The sequence below is a fragment of the Microtus ochrogaster genome, chromosome 19 (assembly GCF_000317375.1).
Source record: "Microtus ochrogaster isolate Prairie Vole_2 chromosome 19, MicOch1.0, whole genome shotgun sequence".
Classification (NCBI taxonomy): Eukaryota; Metazoa; Chordata; class Mammalia; order Rodentia; family Cricetidae; genus Microtus; species Microtus ochrogaster.
Window position 1 is genome coordinate 24516507 of NC_022021.1, and position 17281 is coordinate 24533787.

At 39.5% G+C, this 17281-nt stretch overlaps 1 protein-coding gene across 3 annotated transcripts in view; it reads left to right on the forward strand.

Moving 5' to 3' along the window:
• Cast (calpastatin) overlaps positions 1-17281 on the forward strand; it is a 101146-nt gene that overhangs the window by 52688 nt on the left and 31177 nt on the right. Inside the window, exons 6-16 of one of the 3 annotated variants that reach the window (XM_026783683.1) lie at positions 1690-1755; positions 2263-2301; positions 4439-4552; positions 6873-6965; positions 10344-10412; positions 11782-11877; positions 13172-13252; positions 13814-13852; positions 14497-14583; positions 14714-14803; positions 15730-15831. In XM_026783683.1, the coding sequence (XP_026639484.1) occupies positions 1690-1755; positions 2263-2301; positions 4439-4552; positions 6873-6965; positions 10344-10412; positions 11782-11877; positions 13172-13252; positions 13814-13852; positions 14497-14583; positions 14714-14803; positions 15730-15831 (876 nt within the window). The remainder of the gene's footprint in view (positions 1-1689; positions 1756-2262; positions 2302-4438; positions 4553-6872; positions 6966-10343; positions 10413-11781; positions 11878-13171; positions 13253-13813; positions 13853-14496; positions 14584-14713; positions 14804-15729; positions 15832-17281) is intronic. The other 2 variants (XM_013349692.1, XM_013349693.1) reach the window with 2 other exon arrangements.

The window sequence follows — 17281 nt, forward strand, 5'->3', positions numbered from 1 at the left end:
TGTAAAAAGAAGGGTCTAGCACACAATATGTGTTCTGTATTTTTGTCCCTGGAATGTTAGATTGGCTTTCATACCATTGATTGTAGTCATGATGCAATCCCTGAGAATATATGCATCATGGACACTGGAGCCAGACTACATCTCTGAGAATGCTATTTCTTTACCAGCTGTGGTACTGGACAGCCCTTCTTTGCTTCAGTTTCCTTATCTGTACGGTGTGAATAAAAATGATATAACACCTATTTCATACAATTGCATAATAAAACAAACAGTGAATAGTACCTGTCTCAAAGCTAGTGCCCACTGTGAGCACTACAGCTGACCAGTAGCCACCATGCAGCCTTGTCACTGCATACACAACTACAGCTCTATCACATACTCTTCTTGAGAATTTCCTGGAATTTGAGATCTTTAATTATTTACTGGAAAGAGGTATAATAATAATGATGTCTCTGAGGGTCATGACACATTATAGTTGAGCTGGTCATTGCACTTAGGGAAAGCCCTGGTACCACAGTGCTGATAGACAGCCCCTCGTTCACTATTTCTCCCATTAGGATTAAGTTTTGTACCATTACTACCAAATTTTTGCGATTGTTGATTTAAATTTATATTATATTAAAGAGCTTCTTAGGTCTGAATACAGAATGTTAGTTGTAGTTTAAAGTTTTCCCAACTACTATCTTGATTACCAAATTGTGAATATGAAGTTATTGATAAATCCAAATTCTGGTAATGCTAGCTGGCTTATTTCCTTTGTAAATGATTTAATAAATTGCAGTTGTGTAAACTAAAAGAGGATTCACAAACAGAGGAACACAAACAAAAATTTATCAGCAAAGACACAGTGTGGAAGGACCCCAAATTTCTTTAGAAACATTTGATAGTGAACTTTGATTTTTTTGTTACTCCAAACAGTAGGAATACGGGTGTAACTGGGAGGCATTTCGTGAAGATGACTGTACCTTAACCAATACAGCACCAGAGATGATAAATTAAAAGAATATTTGACTTAGTGTCTTCAAATTATAAAATTTAAGTTGAAGCTTTGTGGACAGCTTCAAATGTCCAAGAGGGAAAACATTAACAGAAGGCATTAAGACTGATTTGTGGTCATCACCTTGGAACATTTAGAAAAATGTATCAAGTTCTGTGCTGATTTCTGTCTTGCCTCTTCAATGTTGATTGTACGCATTTATGGAGGTTTTTGCTCTTTGTTTATTTGGAGAGTTCAGCTTTAGCTAGTGAAAAGTCTGTAAAACATTGTACTAGAAAGCACTTTAGAAGCATGTTTAGAACTTTAGAATAAATTTTATATTCAGGAATATAACACATAATTTACAAAATTGTTTTTAAAACTACAGACAGAATTTCAAAAAGCTGATAATGACATGGGACTTTTTGTCATAGACAAATATGGGAAATACAGATATAAAAAGATTATAAGAGCTTTTACACAAAGATTTAACCTTAAAAATTAATTTTGTAAATGAAAATCCTCATGAAAAAAAATATAAATACAAGCTTAAAGTCTTACTTGGTCGCTTGGTATTTGTGTGCCTAAATCCAAGTAGAATTAGATATTTATTCATGTAGGAGCTGTGTTAGGCTAGAAGAAAGAATCTTCATATAACCATTTTAGCCCTTTATGTAGATTGTCAGATAAAAATGAAATCACTCTTGTATTAGGCCATTCCAGTCTCCAAACAGATGGAAGAACCACATCCACATGACAAGAAAAGGCACAGGAAACAGGTGATGTGGTTCACTGTGCCTGGCAGTTCTGTGTACTAGTCACTTCAGCCTCTCAGCATACACTGTCCTCTCTAAGGCTCCAGCACAGCCTTCTTTTAGGCTTACCCACCTAGCACATGCCGTACTAAAAATAACTGCTCTGCTCTGTCCACCACCCTTTTCTTTCATACTTTGAACCCAATCCATGGCTAGTATTTCAATGATAAAAAAATTACATTTGTAACTTGGAAGTACAGAGCCTTTGGATTTGAAGAAGGAAGACTTACATTTTATGTGGCTTCTGTGTTTACTACAGTTATTAGTAAAACTCTCTGTGTATTCTTGATGCACAGAGTAAGAAGTAAAGGGTTAATTGCCATATGAAGTGTGTAAGCTTAAGTCATAAATTTTATATTAATAATAATACCAAAATCACACATAGTTGAGGAAACTCTATTACCATCTTAGTAAACTATCTCCATTGCATTTTTTAACTTCTCCTTCCATTTATTTTTTTTCTAAATTTAGGCTGTGAAAACAGAGTCTGAGAAGTCACAATCAAGTAAGGTAAATAATTTAAGTCTGTGAGTGAATTATTCTGACCCTTTTTTAATAATAATGAGTGAGTTGTTTCCTATATGGGTAAAGGAATTTGTCAGCTAATTTAAATAACTTTGACTATTCTGCTGAACATAAATCCATAGAATACATATAAAATATTTACCACATTAATTTCATGCATTGCTAAAAAGATATATAGTATTTATAGACAAAAGTATTTCACACGTTGTTTTATTCAAATCTAGATTTGAATCAATATTTTTTTAAAGAAAGCAATGGAGGAGGAAAGGTTAAGCAGAGGAAACAGTCTGGGAAGTAAAGGTGCTTGCTATGTAAGCTTGACGACCCGAGGTCAACCCCCAGAACTGACAGCTGAATGAGAAAACCAATTCCTGAAAGTTGCCTTTTAACTTCTATTACTCCACCATGGCACATGCTTGTGCAAGCATACATGTGCACCCACAAATATACACACTCACACATACACAAATACTCATGTACATGCATGCACCTATACACATACTTACACACATGCATACACATAAAACATACACAGGCACATATTCATGCACACACATGTACACTCACATGTATGCACACACTAAGGATTTTAAAAGGACAAAGGACATAGGTAACCTTGAAACACTAGGAACAGTGTGCTGAACCTGTCCCTAGATCTTTAGAGACAGTCTTCTCTGGGATGGTGGAGATGTCATGAGTCACTCAGCGTCTTTGTCCTGCGAACAGCTATTGTTGCTTCCCTGCTGCTTGGCTGTCCAGTCTTCACAGTGATGTGGATTCCAGAGTACCAGCAGCAGTACATCTTTCTCCTCAGTGCAGTGCTGCACTTCTTTCTGTCAACTATTTAAGCAAATATGTAGATAAGACCCTAAGGTTTTCTTTAGGGCAGAGAACTGAGTGAAATATTGGAAGCACAGATATAGGTAGGGCCATGGGGTGAAAAGGAAGGCTTATCTGATGCTGTAAAAGGCCTATCTGTGGACCCTGCCTTCAGCCTTTGCATAGGGGATTCTAGAGGGAAGAATTTAGCAAGTAGGTGAAAATTGTCTTCTGTTTCATATTTCAATATTTGTGGGGTTTCTACCAAATGTAAAAAGAATTGGCCCTTGGGGGATGTGCCTATATTTCATCTCCTATTGTCAGAGACTTTTCAAGATGAATGGGTGGCAGAGAGCACAGCAAACTCAGCTCAGCAAACTTAGTGCTCACCTTAATCTTTTTATGCCATTGTAGATTGCCTGACAACTACTGATCAATCTTAGGGGATGTACAAAGCAGCTCAGAGGTTAGAGGAATGTGTGTCTTTGGAGACATCTTAAAGACCCAGTTTTCCTTTGCTGGTGATTGTAACTAATGGAGACTGTTGGCAGGTTGTTGATGACTACAGTATATGCCTGGAGTTTCTCCTGAGGACTGAGTGGGTTAGCCTGAATTGTGTTTGTGGGCCACCTTATAATTATAATTATAAAATTAGTATATTAGTATATTCTAACACATTTAGCTTTTACTTATTTGAAATTAACAGCCATCTGTGGCTCATGAGAAAGATAAGTGCTGTTTGCTAGGACTTGACTGTGTATATCAGTTTCTGTTGTGAGACAGGCTTGTTTCCTCAGCTGACCCAGAACCCTCATAGCAATGTTCAGTGTTCCCCCACTCTCTCCAAGATATGGTTTTTCTGTGTAGCCTTGACTGTCATTGACTGTCATGGAACTAGCTGTATAGGCCAGGTTGGCCTTGAACTCATAGAGATCTCCAAGCATCTGCTTCCCAAGTGCTGGGATTAAAGGCATGTACCACCATCACCTGGCATATTCAGTGATTCTTAATGAAGGTTTTGGGAATATTTGCAGTATTTCAGATTTTGTACCTAAAGTATGATGGTGGTGGTGCACACAGATCTTTGTGAGTTTGAGGCCAGTCTGGTCTATAGAGCTAGTTCCAGGACAGCCAAGGCTACACATAGAAATCCTGCCTTAAAAAAATTACAATGGCATTTACCTCACACTAATTGATATTTGTGCAATACAAAACTGCAAAAAGCACAGCCCTTTTTCTATAAAGAAAAATATCTGAACTGTTTTAAACCACCATCATGTTAATAATTTATGTGTACTTTCAGATTCCAAACTTTCCGAAGCATGCATCAGATACAGGAAGTAAACATGCTCATAAAGAAAAAGAAGTTTCCAGATCAAATGAGAAGATGGTGTCAGAGAAATCAACAGAACCAAAGGTAAGCTTGATAAATATGTAACCACTAATATCAATTATCTAATATCACAGACTGAATCTGTGGGGTTGAACTGGATGCACTTGGTATTGTAATGATTTAGAACAGTTGTTGCCCTGGTCTTGCAAGATGCAATTGTTGGAATGTGGAATTATGGAGGCGCTGAGAAAGGCACACAGATAGATTTAGAGAAATGCACTGTCCAACCTTCTCATTCTGTACACGGTGACCATCATGATAGCAGGGTAGCAGACTTTTCTGTCTCCAAACCAGAAAACATTGTAATAAGGCTGCTTCCTAGCCCCCTCTAAACTTGGGTCAGCGAACCATTGCAAGTGCCCTGCAATCTCGTTTACTTGTTCATATTTGCGCGCGCTCTCTCTCTGAGTGTTTCTGTGTCCATCATTCTGTCTGCCTCTCTCCTCCTCTTCCCTTCCCCCTTCACTGTGTGTGTGTGTGTGTTTGTGTGTGTGTGTGTGTGACTCAATCTATGCTTGAATCTATGGACTCAAATAATTTCCTCCTCAACCTTCAAAGCATCTGGGATTACAGAATGACTGACTTCCTCTGCTTCATTTATTTATTTATTTATTAAATATTTCCACCTCCTCCCATCCTCTCATTTCCCTCACGCCCACCCTCCCCCTCCCTGTCCCTCTCCAGTCCTAAGAGCAGTCAGGGTGCCCTGCCCTGTGGGAAGTCCAAGACCCTCCCCCCTCCATCCAGGTCTAGGAAGATGTGCATCCAAACAGACTAGGCTACCAAAAAGCCAGTACATGCAGTAGAATCAAAACCCGGTGTCATTATCATTGGCTTCTCAGTCCGCCTTCATGGTCAGCCACATTCAGAGAATCCGGTTTGATCACATGCTTGTTCAGTCCCAGTCCAGCTGGCTTGGTGAGCTCCCATTAGATCAGTCCCACCGTCTCCTTGGGTGAGCACACCCCTCACGGTCCTGACTTTGCATGCAAATGGATGGAAATAGAAAACACTTTACTGAGTGAGATAACCCAGACCCAAAAAGAGGAATATGGTATGTATTCACTCATAAGTATATTCTAGCCATAAACAAAGGACATTGAGCCTATAGTTCATGATTTAGAGAAGCTAAATAGGAAGGTGAACCCAAAGAAAAACATATATTTATCTTCCTGGATATTGGAAGTCGACAAGATCGCCAGGCAAAAGTTGGAAGCTCGGGGATGGAGGTGAGCTAGGGGGAAGGGGAGATGGGGAGAGAGAGAAGGGAGAAGGGGAGGACTGGGGAGAGTTTCGGGGAATGGGATGATTGAAATGGAGGAAGGATGGATATGAGAGCAGGGAAGAAGATATCTTAACTAAGGGAGCCATTTTAGGGTTGGCAAGAGACTTTGCTCTAGAGGGGTTCCCAGATGTCTACGGGGATTTCCTCAGCTATGTCCTTGGGAAGCAAAGGAGAGGGTGACTGAACTGGCCTTCTCCCATAGCCACACTGATTTTGCATATCACCATAGAACCTTCATCTGGCGATGGTTGGAGATAGAGACAGAGACCCACAATGGAGCACTGGACTGAGCTCCCAAGGCCCAGATGAAGAGCAGAAGGAGAGAGAACATGAGCAAAGAACTCCCTCTGCTTCTTTACACAGAAGTCCTCATGCTTATTTTGCATGAGGAAGACATGAATTTATGAAACATGAACTCAGAAATCAATTCTGAGTTAGAGGCACTTTGCCCTTAGAAAAAGAAATATCTATGAGACATTTCTCATTGAGAGCATTATGAAAGATAATACTAGGCCAGCCCACTTTACAATGCATTTTATATCAGATATCAGAGTTCACAAATATATAATCCAGGAGTTAAATACAAGAACATGGGTTTTTGGTTTGGCTAACAATATTGTTGAAAATTATTTCTAACAGGCTCAAAATTATTCTTAATTAGGTACTGGCAAAAAAATACCAGGACATTTCATGTAAAATCCCAATCTGTAGCTTCTCTTAGAAGTCAGACTATGTGGAGAACTGGGTTTGGATAAGAGCAGCTGACAGGGGCAACCACAGCTCATTTGTGGGCTCCAGTTCACCACAGCACACTGAACTCATTGGTCAGGGGCAATGGTGTTTTCACATCTGTTTACCCTGAATGAACACTGAAGGCTCTCGACCCCACCCCTGTGTTGTGCCCAGCATTGCACTACATGCAGAAGAAGCTAGCAAATTTTTTCAACAGTGATTCCATGAAAACAAACTGTCAGGTGTTGGTGACATTTAAAACTCACGCTCTTGGTCATAATCAAAGGTGCTTACTTAGTCCTGTCACTCTTCTCTCTTTGCTCTCAGACAAAATCACAAGGTGTTCCTTCTGCTGCTGGTGGGGGTGTGGTTGCTGGTGTGACTGTGACTGCAGCATCATCAGAGAAGGCAGATGACAAGGTGAGTACACATTCAGATGTAACATGATCTTTTATGTCAGACTTCTGTTCTAAGAAGCACACAAAAGACAGAAATAATAGGCACCCTGTATGAATTTTTGTGAGGAAGAACATATGTTTTCAGAATCTGTAGTACTAAAGACTAAAATAGTAAGTAGTTTTGAAAACTAAAATAGTTTTGAAATGTGTGCATCCATGAAATACTTATTGGGCACCTGGAATATAATGATATGAACACCAAAGAAATTAAAATGTAAGTTGGTTCATACCCTGCCTTCCAGACTCACAGGCATGAAGTCAAGATCATAAAACATTAATGCTTAAGTATGCATTATACTCAGCTTAGAATGTTTCCATTAGCAGTCTTACCACTAAGTCAGTTACAGCATGGGTGTGAGTGGATAGCATGGCAAGCCTTCACATCATGAGTGTAGATGTACTGCAGGAAGCCTTCCGTGGCACCTTGGAGGAGCTCCAGTTGCAGTCCTAAAGTCTCAGACAAAGGTAAAAAGTGTGACACATGCCCTGAACATCTTGCTTTATGGTATCTTGGGATATCATGCACATTACTTTAACCAAACTCACAGAAACTTTTACGTAGAAACACTCACATATGAGGGCTTTTGCAATAAATTGCTTATATATTATCACCGTGGTCGTAATGAACTAATATGAAAATGGGTAGATGTCAGGTCAAGTTTGGATGTGTTACAACACCTCTGTATGAGTGCTGCCCTAAGCCTCTGGTTTCCTTTGAAAGGTTGAAAAGCCTGTAAAATTCATGTGAGATAAGGGCACCTAGTTTAGGCTAAACTAAATGAATGCATTCAAAATTTGAGGTATGATTCTGCATATAAACCAGCCCAAGTCATCAGTAAAAGCTAAGTGATCCCACTAAGAAAAGTTTGTGTAGAATTCTGTTATACATCGGCTTGATTCTGGAACTTTACATAATTTATTTTATTTGATTTACTCCTGATTCTTTCCCAACTATGTAGGATTAATCATATCTGTCTTAATTTAGTATATGGCATTATAATTGACTGAGAATGTGCTAGCTGCTGGGCGTTAGTGGCACACGCCTTTAATCCCAGCACTTGAGAGGCAGAGGCAGGCAGATCTTTGGGAGTTCAAGATCAGCCTGGTCTACAAGACCTAGTTCCAGGACAGGCTCCAAAGCTACAGAGAAACCCTATTCTCAAACAAACAAACAAGTCCTAGCTACAGGTTAGCCCATCTAGTGTTGAAGTAGAGGAACTTTAACTCAAGGCAGAATAAGAGAGGCTCCTAAAGAGAGATATTTTATGAGGAAAGGGTAGATTTCATCTAACATGGGGATCCACCGCACTTTGAGAGAGCAGAGACCTTTGAGGTAGGCATGGAAGGACAGCCGGGATTCCAGGTTCACAAAGGATTCAGGGTATTGGCAATTGTCAGATGAGTTCTGGGCACAAGCACATTCCAGTGTCAGAAGGCAGAGTCCAGAGGCGGCAGTAAGACCAGAAAGACAGGTTAAGGCTGCTCAAGAGAATGCTGTGGAGCATGTTAATAGTGACAGGGGGGTAAAGGATGCTTGGGGGCTGTTTCAAAGGTGCTGGTGAGTCATTATGTAGTGTGGCTTAGAGCTAGAATAGAAGAAAAACTGGGAGCTAATCAAAGTTATTGCAGAGGCAAAGTCTTCAGGTTTTAGAGGGAGTTCGCTGACAAGGGCAGAGGTAAAGTAAAATACAGTGTTCTGGGACTTCAGAATCTGGCCTGAGTACACTGATTACACCGAAGTAAGGCAAGACAGACGCCACAACACAAAGCTTTTGGAAGTTCTCACTGTGTGGTCCACACCCAGGGTCAACTGTGAGCACGTGCCTCCTTAGGAGTGGAGTGGAGGCCTTGCAGCGCTGTCCCAGAGCCCTTGGTTACCCTTGAAAGGCCGACAAGCTTATAGACTTCATGTGGAGGAAAGGGTGCCTAGTTCGGGCTACACTGGACTGAAGTATATGACAGGCCTAAGGGAGGATGTGTAGCAAACTGTTGTTTGGTGCACAGAAGAAGGGAGGACAGAGAGAGAGGAGGGAAGGGAGAGAATGAAGAGAGAAAAAGGAAGAGATTGAGCTGACAGAAGGAAGAGGAAGGTGTGTGAATGTCTCTACACAAAGTGGTAACTGACTCCCCAAAGGTGGCTCAGATCCCAGATCACGGCTTGTATATAACAGGGTTTTCACCACCAAAGTCATAGCAGTTGCTTGTTTAGTCTTTAGTTGTTTGCAAGTATTTACATTGTGCTTGTCAAGTACTGTCAACACAATCCTCACACTTCCTAGTTAAGTAACATCACTGTCCTCACATCATCACTGTGAAACAAAGGGACAGTGCAAGTGACTGCAAAGTTTCAAGCAGCCATGCATGCCACTGCTGATGTACAAATGCAGGCAGTCTGGGATCTGCTTCGCAAATTTGATGCTTTCAAATGATACATGACCCTCTGTGGTCCTAAATGAATGAAGCCTCATCAATATAATTCCTGACAAAAGTTTAGTCCCTGGCCCTAGAAGATTTGGGATAGATCATCATCACAAATCAGGAACATACAGAGTGTGTGCCATTGGAAACAAGCAAAAAACCCAAGGTGACAAGACAAGGGCACAAACCCAGCAGCAGAATCAGAATGTTGCTTTGCTATGGTAGGTTGAGGGATGTGAGCTGACATCTTCAGAAATCATGTCTGAACAGAGGCAGGAAGCTACAGGTAGGAAAGTTACTAGCTGTCTTTGAGAGGAACTATGGTAATTAATGATGAGAGAGGAAAATCAAGGAAAGAACAAGGATATACCAAGGCAACACAGTGGTCTTGATGAGTGGATGTGAAGACCCAGGGAACAGTGGCTACAAGGAGCAATTCCAGAAAGAACTTGGAGGGTTGAAAGGCCTAGGACAAGTATGGTGAATGAAGGCCAGGCAATCCTGATACAGATCATGGCTTTGTTCCTTGTTCTGCAACCCAGGGAAAGTTGCCTCATCTCCTTTATCTTCCTTCTTTTTCCTCTCTCAATCTTTTCCTTCCTGTCCCCTCTGCTTCTTTTCCCTCCCGTTCGTTCTTCTCTTCCATCTCTATCTCTTTCATATACCAAACAATATTTTAATTGCCTTTCTATAAGGAAAGCCTTTTATCACAAATCAGATACATACATGCTCTCTTTCACATCACTAAATAGGCTTCACATTTATAGTTAGTTCTGAAACATGCAAATTGCTCTCCAGAGCAGATCAGGGGACTAGTACATGATCTAAGCTATTACATTTGAATAATTCATCTCAACTGTGTCATAAAGTTGTTTCATAAAGGTATATGAAAGTTTTTAAAGTCCTTCTAAATTCCCACTAGAAGAAAGAAAAGAAATCATTAACGCCAGTTTCACGAGTGGAGTCCAAAGTAAACAAGCCATCTGACAAGGTATGGACATCACATCAGTTCATCATCAGACATCTGTCCTCTGCTGCTTGTCTCTGTCTGATGTCTTGTGATTTTAAAGCAAAAATTTAATGACTTTGAGTTTAAAGAAATTATGACCAAGTTGAAAGTGAGGCCTTCACACTGTTTGTTCCATTTCATGATAAAAGCCTGTTTGAAACTCTAGTTCCAATACACTGAGATTATTAATAGTTTCTATTTTTTTTTTTTGATTTTTCAAGACAGGGTTTCTCCGTAGCTTTTGGTTCCTGTCTTGGAACTAGCTCTTGTAGACCAGGCTGGCCTTGAACTCACAGAGATCCGCCAGTCTCTGCCTCCCGCGTGCTGGGATTAAAGGTGTGCGCCACCACTGCCCTGCTAGTTTCTATTTTTTAAATGTGTTCTTTAGCAACATCATAACTGATTAAGACTTGGCTTTGCCCATTACTTGGTTGTAGAGTAGGGACATCTTGAGAGTTAAGTATTACCTCTCTAAGTATTCCGTATTGGTAAAGAATATAAGGTACTGTCTAACTATTCTGTATTGGTAAAAATATAAGGTACTTCTTTGAAGTCTATCCCCTTTCCAAGAAATACTAACGGTAACTTAAAAAGGAAAAATAGTCCAAAGTTAGTAGACCCTAATTTCTATTACTTATATCAAGTACTATAAAACCATCCTAAAACCATCGTAGGGATATGGTCATCTTCAGTGACACTTTTAGTCTGTAGTGAGGGTCTTTCCATTTAAGGTGCCTGTCCATACTGAGTTATCCATAACTGCAAAGCAAGGTGGTAGATTCCTCTCATTAATATGCTGAGTTCATGTTTCAAACTATACTGACAGTTCATATATATTTTACCATTGATCTCAAATGATTTCTCTTCAAAGCTATCTTTGGGCAAGCAAGTGAGCAGCAACAATGCTCATAAAGAAATGGAAAAACACAGGAGAATTCATTTTTAAAAATAGCTTCTATTTGGAAGACATTCTATCTACGGATTATGTACTATGAAACGTGGGAGTGGGGGAATGAAAAGCAACAAGTACCAAGTGGCTAATTCTTGCATTTGTTTTTCTTTTTCGATTTTAACTGTCAGTATCTTGACTTGATAGACATTGTGAACTAATAAATTTGTTGCTGTAATTAATGACTTGGTACATTTTGAAATGGTGATTCTTACCTCAATGTAGCCTTTTATCTTTCCAACTCAGAATCTGGACTCTGTATCTTCATAATAAAAATGGACTGAATTTTAACTATTTTTGGAAAAGTTACAGTACTTGATAAATTTTTGTAGTTAAAAATCAAGGGCAATATATCTAATAATAATGTAAATAACATTTACATTCTTTCTATTTCATTTCCAGTCAGACATGGATGCTTTAGATGATCTGATAGACACTTTAGGGGAACCTGAAGAAACTAGCAAAGATGATTCATGGTACACTGGACCAGAAGTTTTGGTATGTAATTGGAAGCCAGTAAGAATTCATCTTCAATGGATAGGCAAGCACATGAAGCTGTGACTGTTAAGCATAGGAGGACATATCATATTCTGTTGAATATGTAGAAGCAGGATGGTATCAACATTGATAATAGAAACCAAAAGTTAGTGGTCAGCGTGGAAACAGTCTGCCTTGTGACAGCTACACAATTTCATTGGTTCAGAAAATATCTGATGGTGCTAGAACTCTCACTAACTAGGTCAGAAAGTCTTTTCTGTCCTTTAGATTTGATGTAGTGGACTTAAATTTATTTTGAGTTTTATATCCTTATAATCTGAGTTAATCTATTCTTACTTTTCAAAAAGTAATATAAATTTATTTCCTGATATTAAAAATGTTGTTAATTAGATGAAAACATTTTCAATAGATACCATTAAATATTTGTTTCTATAATTTATAATAAATAGAAAACCAGAGAAAAAGACAACTCAGTAGAAAATTAAGAAGTTGTTCGGACAATGAGCAAATAACATTCACCAGGGAATTAGGAAAATGACTTAAAGCATGGTGTGGTGCCATTTGTATGACCAGACTTCCAAAAGTTTGAAAGTCAGACAACTCAACTAAGGCACTAGATACTAAAAATAAGTGTCCTTTTCAGTCATAGGTCCCTTCCAGGGAGAGCCTAGGAGCTTTGCCAGTGTGTTCTGCAAGAAGCTTATCTGGCAGAACATTTGGAAACAATATAGTTAACAGAATATAGGAAGCTACTCAGTGCTTCCTAAAGGGAAAGTGGCTTCCTTAATGCATCAACATGGATATAATACAAAGCCATAATTTTGAATAAACCAGACCAACAAAATTATATTATTTATATAGCATTAGCAAACATTCAAAGTTATGGTGTATAATATTTATGAATAATCCCATATGCACAACAATATTTTTAAAATATGATCCACTTAAATGTCTAAAAATTGATAAAATTACATTTATCATGGTATAAGAAATAAACCATAGATGAGATGAAAATATTTTAAAAAGTAACAAAGTTTTACTTCTCGAGTTTATGAAGGATAAAAAACACAGAGAAAATGGTGGAAATGATGGACTTAAAGTGCTATCTATAAGACTAATTAAATAATTGTTAGCATGCCTTAAGAACTTTTGGGGCATGTTCAGTTTTAGCTTCTTAATGATTTATTTTCATCTCAATAGTTACAAAAATTATTACTGGCATATCCTTTCATTTTATATATCATTGTCAGCATATTAATGGCATAATAAATCTTCATGTGTGATTTAATTCTAGGATCCAATGGATTCTACCTACCTGGAGCCACTGGGTATAAGAGAAGGAACTATTCCTCCAGAGTACAGGGAACTTCTGGCTGTAAGTTTTCTTCTACTTTTATTTCTTTCTTGGAAGATAATTTCATATTAATATCAAAGTTTAGAAAGTTGAATGGGGCATATACAGTGGTTAATAAAAAGTGTGCTAACCTTTTAGAACATCCCTGACGATGTATTACAAACTGGATAGCTTAAGCAAGAAAAATGTGTCATCTGCTGTTTCCAGAGTCTGGAAGTCACAGTTAGGATCTGGGATAGCTGGCTTCTTCCAAGGACTCTTGAGAGGCAGCTTCTTCCAGGCCTGTTTGCTAGGCTTGTTGATGGCTATCTTCGCCCCGAGTCCTTTCACATTGCCTTCCCTCTGGTTGCTCTCTTCATAAGGACATTAGTTTCACTTGATAAGGATCCCCACTAATGTCCTAGCTTTACCGAATTTCTTATTTAGAGATCCTATGTCCCATAAGATACCATTCTGAGGTTCTTTGGAACTTCAGCGTATCTGTGGGAAATTACACAGTTTAGTTCATAATAGACTAAGAATACATTTTGTCAATCAGAAGAACTAACTTTGACTTCTCACTTTCTTTCATTTTTGTTTCAGAAAAAAGAAGGAATCACAGGACCTCCTTCAGACTCCCCTGTGAGTTTGTGTTCATGTATTCTCAGATCTGTATCAATGCAGTGTATCTTCCTTTGGGGGTATAGAACTACCAGTCCCAAACTGGGTTTGGTGATGCCGTTCTGTAATCACAGTTACTCAGGAGGCTGAGTTCATGGACAGCCTGGGTAAATTATACTCTGTCACAAAATCAAAAGTAAAATGTTATCTGGGGATATAGCTCAGTGGCAGAGTACTTGTTTAGTGTGCCCAAAACTCTAGGTTCAATCTCCAGGATCAGACAAACACAATGAAAAAGCTGGAACAATTCTGTTTCTGAAGATGATTACCACACCAATCTCTTAATCAGATAATGTTTCTTTTCTATTTCTAGACAAAAAGGTGGGCATGTATATGTATGGAGGTGGAGTGATGAGGTCAAGAAGATAAAAGGATATAGTAAATACTGATAATTATTAGTATGACGAGCACATATAACCACATGTAACTCGATTAGAAAAAGGGAAAAGGAGAAGCCACCCACTCCCTTCCAAACATGGCTTCCTTCTGAGTAATTTCATTAATGTTTCTCACTTGGTATCTAAGGAATGCAAAAAAATGTTTCTTTGCAAGACTCCTAATCTCTAGTTTGGCAGTTAGAAGTTATTCTGTGCTCTTTTCTCTAGAAACCCACCGGACCTGATGATGCTATAGACGCCTTGTCTTCTGACTTCACCTGTAGTTCTCCGACTGAAAAGCAAGCTAAGGAAGAGGTATTGTTTTTAGCTATGTTAAGGAAGCCTCTGCTAGAAAGTGTCTTGGATGTAAAAATAGTATTTTAGTTCTGTTTATAACAATTGAACTTCCATCACCTATAAATATCTGTTGTATTTTCTTTTTCAGAAATCTACAGATGAGGTTTCTAAAGCTCAGTCTGCTGGAGTGACCAGAAGTGCTGTTCCTCCCCAGGAGAAGAAAAGGAAGGTGGAAGAGGTACACTCTTCCTTAAATAGCCAGAGCCCAGATGACAACAGTTATTTGCCTGATTTTGCTTAATTATGAATAATTTTAGAGCATAACCTTTGCTATTGTCATACAAGACCATCTCATGTTGTAACACAGAGACAGACACAACTCTTGAAACATGGAATCTTAGACTTGAGTTTCTCAAGGGAGCTTTGTGGGTCATTTTAGGGATGTCAGCAAAGCTGTTTCTGCTGCCTCATCAACAAGCTGTAACCTAACTGTCTTCAGGGTTGATCCTTCAGCTCCAGGCTGGATGTGGGCACGTGTGCCCTGTGTGAGGGGTGCTGATAATGCTAAGGGCCATTTCTATCAGGGCTGCCTCTGCTTTGGCCCTGCTGGAGGGAATAGTTTATTTTTATCTCAATGGCTGGGAGAGCTGTGGGGAGCACACGCCCTGGCAGTGGGAGTTCTCAGAGCCCTGACATTGTCTTCAGAGGCCACTTCAGCTCTCTCGGTTACTTGAACTCAGCTGTTTTGCTGAAGGGCCGAGCTTTCAGAAGACATTTCAAACACATTTTCAAAAAAAGAAAGAAAAACAGGATTGTGCAAGTCTACTTGCTTGCAGCTTTTATTTTGATAAGGGTCTTTTGTAATATCATTTTTATTATAATCATATATCTTACTTGCAAAATAAGTCTAGAGTGTACCCTCTAGCTGTGCTATAGGAACAGGTCTGGTGTCTTAGGCCAAGTTTTCATTCATCGGTAAGTCCTTTTTCTTCCTCTTGTAATTTTCAAATAATGCTTCCTATCTAGTAATTTCTCAATCCACAATTCACCTTCTGTATTTAAAATGTATATTTAACAAATAAATGATTATATGGATTCTCTAAACTCTAAAACTGAAGAATTTTCTGTTTTGTTTTTATGCACTGACTTTTTCCCTTTTAACAGGGTGTCATGAGTGATGAAGCCCTGCAGGCCCTGTCAGAGTCACTGGGCACCCAGCAGCCAGACCCTGAGTGCCACATTAGCCAAAACGACCAAGTCAAAGAGGTACTGACCTGTAATTCATATATGAAGCTGAACACTGGCACAGGATGAGAATTCTTTTACATTGTTAGATTTGAAAATGAGCAACTCTTCATTATCTCACTTTTAGAATCTGGTAAATGTAGGTATTTGTTTCTGGACAGTGAGAAACCATGGCAGATGTTTAAGTGTTTATGTAAAACATCTACTGTGTTAATGCTTGAAAAGGGAGCATGTGGCTCAGTGGTCAGGTACTGACTTGGCCTGTGCAAGGACCTGCGTTGGAATCCAGCACTTCAAGAATACAAAACCTTTTCGTTCAGTATATTGGCATACATCTGTGATCCCAGAATGTAGGAGGCCGAGGCAGGAGGATTATGAACATGTGAGATCCTATCAGGAAAAAAGGAGGAATGGGGTGCAGGGAGAAAAAGAAAGAAACACTAATCTGCTTTCTCACAGCTAAGGAGGCAACAAGATAACCGTAGTGCTGAGGTAAGAATCTGTGAAATTTGTTTTTGCTAGGTATTGTGAGTTTGTGTTTTCAGAAGAGTGCTTGTGGAAGGAGGTGATCATGGAAGAGTGTGATGAACCTTCTTCTGTATAACTAGGTATTGTGAGTTTGTGTTTTCAGAAGAGTGATCACGGAAGAGTGTGATGAACCTTCTTCTGTATAACTCTGGGGAAGAAGGTTGACAAATCGTCTCAGGTTACAACAAACTGAGCAACAATCACAACTGCTTGTTTACTGGAGCTCACAAACACTTGCAGCACATTTGTCTCATAGCCTCCCAGCCCTTAGCAAGCCCGTCCAAGCCTGTAGCAGGTAGAAGTAATGATTAAGTTGTGATTTCAGGAAAAGGACAGAAGTAAACCTCCTGTATCTCACAAAGCAGGAATCCTGGAGCGAGACAACCAAAGGCTTTAGGAGCACTACCCTATCAGTTCAGGGAAAGTAAGCTGGCAAGTAGCAGTGTCACAATGCCCCTGACTCTGTTGTCACTTCCTGTTCTGAGTTGTCAGGGAAGGACAGTCTCCGTGACTCCCAGGAACTCTGCCTGAGTCAGAATTGGCCCAGGTCTATTATGGGCCAGTTTCTGTCTTCTAGTTTTTGGGAGGGCTCCCCTGCTGCAGTGTGGCATGAGAAGCTTCATGATGCTGAACACAAGGGAGACGGAGAAACAATCCCTGCCCTTCAGGACCATGTGATGTGCTCAGAAGAAAGGGAACATGGGTCCAGATACCGTGAGGTGCACATTACTCAGAGCCTGCTGTCTCTAAGGATGGTGGTCTCGGTGGAGCCTGGGTGTGACCAGGAGGTTCTATGACATGAATCTATCACCTGGGGGCTATGGATTTCACTTTTGTCAAGGCTTTATATAAATAATTAGAATAATTTAATAAGACTACACACAGACAGACAGACAGACAGACACACACACACACACACACACACACATATATATATATATAT